This window comes from Atta colombica, unplaced genomic scaffold (assembly GCF_001594045.1).
Source record: "Atta colombica isolate Treedump-2 unplaced genomic scaffold, Acol1.0 scaffold155, whole genome shotgun sequence".
Taxonomy (NCBI): domain Eukaryota; kingdom Metazoa; phylum Arthropoda; class Insecta; order Hymenoptera; family Formicidae; genus Atta; species Atta colombica.
The window spans coordinates 1,651,211-1,654,502 of NW_017259245.1; the positions used below are offsets into that span (position 1 = coordinate 1,651,211).

At 28.8% G+C, this 3,292-nt stretch overlaps 1 protein-coding gene across 1 annotated transcript in view; it reads left to right on the forward strand.

Moving 5' to 3' along the window:
• Positions 1-319: 319 nt before the first annotated feature.
• Positions 320-3,292, forward strand: part of LOC108685671 (bifunctional glutamate/proline--tRNA ligase) — a 9,449-nt gene continuing 6,476 nt past the window's right edge. Inside the window, exons 1-6 of the mRNA XM_018190566.1 lie at positions 320-400; positions 593-651; positions 1,572-1,751; positions 1,925-2,343; positions 2,446-2,797; positions 2,875-3,046. Coding sequence (XP_018046055.1) covers positions 348-400; positions 593-651; positions 1,572-1,751; positions 1,925-2,343; positions 2,446-2,797; positions 2,875-3,046 — 1,235 coding nt within the window. The 5' untranslated portion in view covers positions 320-347. The remainder of the gene's footprint in view (positions 401-592; positions 652-1,571; positions 1,752-1,924; positions 2,344-2,445; positions 2,798-2,874; positions 3,047-3,292) is intronic.

Consider the following 3,292-nt stretch of genomic DNA (forward strand, 5'->3'; position numbering starts at 1 on the left):
TATATATATATATATATACGTGTACCTTATATGTATTCTATACATACAAAATTTTCTTGAAGTTTAAATTTGAAGAGGAAACCGAGTAACAAATGCGAGTTAATAGATCTGTTCGCGTTGCTTGAAATCTCTAAAAATTTTTGCATTTAAAAGAGATAAATATATATTCGTGCGTCAAAGAGAAAGAAAACGAAGATGCTTGGTGTAAAAAGTGCAAGCAACGCGACAGATAAATACGTGATTGCTGCGCATGCGCAACCTTTACCTGCCTTCCTTCCGGTAGTGTCGGCCTTTCTGCTTGAGGCTTCCGGCTTTAGTTCAGTCTTGTTGTAGATGCTGCTAAGACCATGCGATCCTCTGGACGAATTGGACGAGATGGACAAATTCTAAAAATAAATAAGTAAGAAAATCAACATGTTGGACTACTGCTTACGTTATGGCCTTATTTCTATCGTAATTGATCAATTCGCTTACTACTTAGTTTTACTTAAGTTTTTTGTGTGCCCTAATGGAAATTCGCATGGAATGCTTAATGTGATTACTAACCTTAATCGGTTCACGTTGATGTTAAGTCTGCTTCTTTTCATTTTAGTGTGGATGAAGAGACAATGGCGTTTACGATCACCCTCAACCCAGTTAATCACGTATTAGGTAAGATTTACACGATCAATCCAGTTCAAATTTCACGTCACTTTTATTTTTAGTTTCTAAAACGTTCTTCGGAACACAAGACAATTATTGAAGCGAGTGTTTAAGTTCTTTTTTTTTAAATTAATTTTTTTTCTTTTTATTTTTATAGTTTATATTTATCTTATTTTCTGTATCGCTCCATTTGTCGATGCTTCCTTATGCTTGTTGCATCATACAACATCAAGTCGAATATTCAGGACAATTATACCAGATGTTTTGTCATAAACAATGAATAAAAACACTTCTGACGATAATATCATGCAATTTAGCGTGTCACATTGTTATGTTAAGTGTGAACGTAAAAAATACATAAATTACTAAGAAACAAATGAAACTCTTTCAATAATTTCATCAGCTTGCAACCAACGTATTGTGTTGGTATTGATCTAACTTGTTTTTTTGAACTTACACTCCTTATGAAATATCGAAAATAAATGTTGAACAGATGTTGTAAAACTAAAAGTTAAATGGAGACTTCCATTGAAACATTAATTTTTTTTAACCTTCAATATTTAAAACTTCTAAATAGCCGTCTATATATCGATATTCTAGCAGATTTATCATAAAGTTTAATTTAGCATAAAATGTGTAACATCAAATTTAATTTTATATAAAATGATGTAGTTTAACTTGAAATAAAGCAACATAATATTAATTATGACAATAAATAATTATTGTTTTAAATTATAAATTTAACAATTTTTTTAGTATTTGTCTTTTTTATTAGATGGACTAGTTTGCTGTAGTCATAGAAATTAAGTTCCATTTTTAAACATTAATATTACGTAATATCGATATTAAAGACAATATATAAAAATGATAATATAAAAAAATATATGATTTTGTTTATATCATTTATCTGAATTTGAAATTTTCTATAGACGTGCTGGTAGTAGCCGAAGTAATTAATTCTGAAAAGAAAGATATAATTATATTATGGAACAACACTTGGAATGATGAATCGGATGTTTGCTTGTATGACAAAGATCACAAATTATTGGGACAATATAATAATGAAATTACTCGAAATTTAGCAAGGACGATTAATCCCCTACTTTATGGTATATATTCTGCAAATATTTTTATGATTATTTAAGTATAAAAAATCTAGAGATCTTATTGATATTAAATATAGGTTTTTTTTTTGTTAAATATGTCAAAACCAACTAAGATATATCTTGCTATGTAATTCACCTACATTCTTTGTTATTATATATAATTTTATTATTATTAGGCGGTACCTGTCCTTATGAAAGGACGGAAATCGATCACTGGATGTCCTGTGCTCTAATATTGCAAAATAAACAAATAAACAAGGAACTTTTAAACTATCTGAATGATGTGTTAATAACACGGACGTGGCTGGTCACCAAAAGATTAACATTGGCTGATATTCATGTGTTTTGCGTTTTGCATCGTCACGAATATATAAAATCATATGCAAAAGATTATTGTAACATTACTAGATGGTACAAGCATATGGAATCGCTTCCTGTTTTTAGTAATGCAATATCTGTGATTGCAAAAAATTGTTCTTCAACTTCGAAACCAAAAGATGTAAGTTCGCAAAAAGAAAAATCTGATATCAAGCAGACAAAAACAAGGAAACAAGAAGGCAAATTTATTGATCTTCCTGGAGCAGAAATGGGCAAAGTAAAGTACAATATAATTTTACATTGTACAGTACAATAAAATAGATTAATTTGATTTTTAAACTTTCATAATTTTTAAAAATTTTTTTATTTATTTCTGTAGGTAGTGGTAAGATTTCCACCAGAAGCAAGTGGCTACTTGCACATTGGTCATGCCAAAGCAGCTCTTTTAAATCAGTATTATGCTGAGATTTTTCAAGGACAACTTATCATGAGATTTGATGATACAAATCCAGCGAAGGAGACTATAGAATTTGAGGAAGCTATATTGGAAGATTTAAAATTACTGCAAATTAAACCTGACCGTTTTACGCATACTTCAGATTACTTTGATATATTACAAGAATATTGTACTACACTAATTAAGGATGGAAAGGCATATCTGGATTGTACCCCGGCGAATCTTATGAAAGAACAACGAGATAAAAGATTGAAATCTGAATATCGAGATCTCTGTAAATAATAATTTTTTAGAAAAAAGCATTAATTTTCTAACTATCTCGATTCTAATAATAGCATTTCGCCTTTACAGCCTCTTTCGAAAATCTGAAATTGTGGGAAGAAATGAAACGTGGTACCAAGATGGGCCAAGAATATTGTGTCAGAGCAAAAATTGATTATCAGTCAACAAACGGATGTATGCGCGATCCTACAATTTATCGTTGCAAATTAGAACCTCATCCACGTACTGGAAATAAATACAAGTATTTATATTTCTTGATATTTTAGCAAGATGTACTATTAATTAAAATAACTTGAAATACTCAATTATAGTTATAAAACATCTTAACATTACTTTGTTGATTACTTTGTTAATGTTAAAATAAACATTAATTACATTAGTTATTTTATAATAAATTATTTTATACTAATATAAATTTATTTAATAATGTTGTTACACAATATAAATATAAATATTAATATTAGTATGGTTTAAAGATACAATTTTA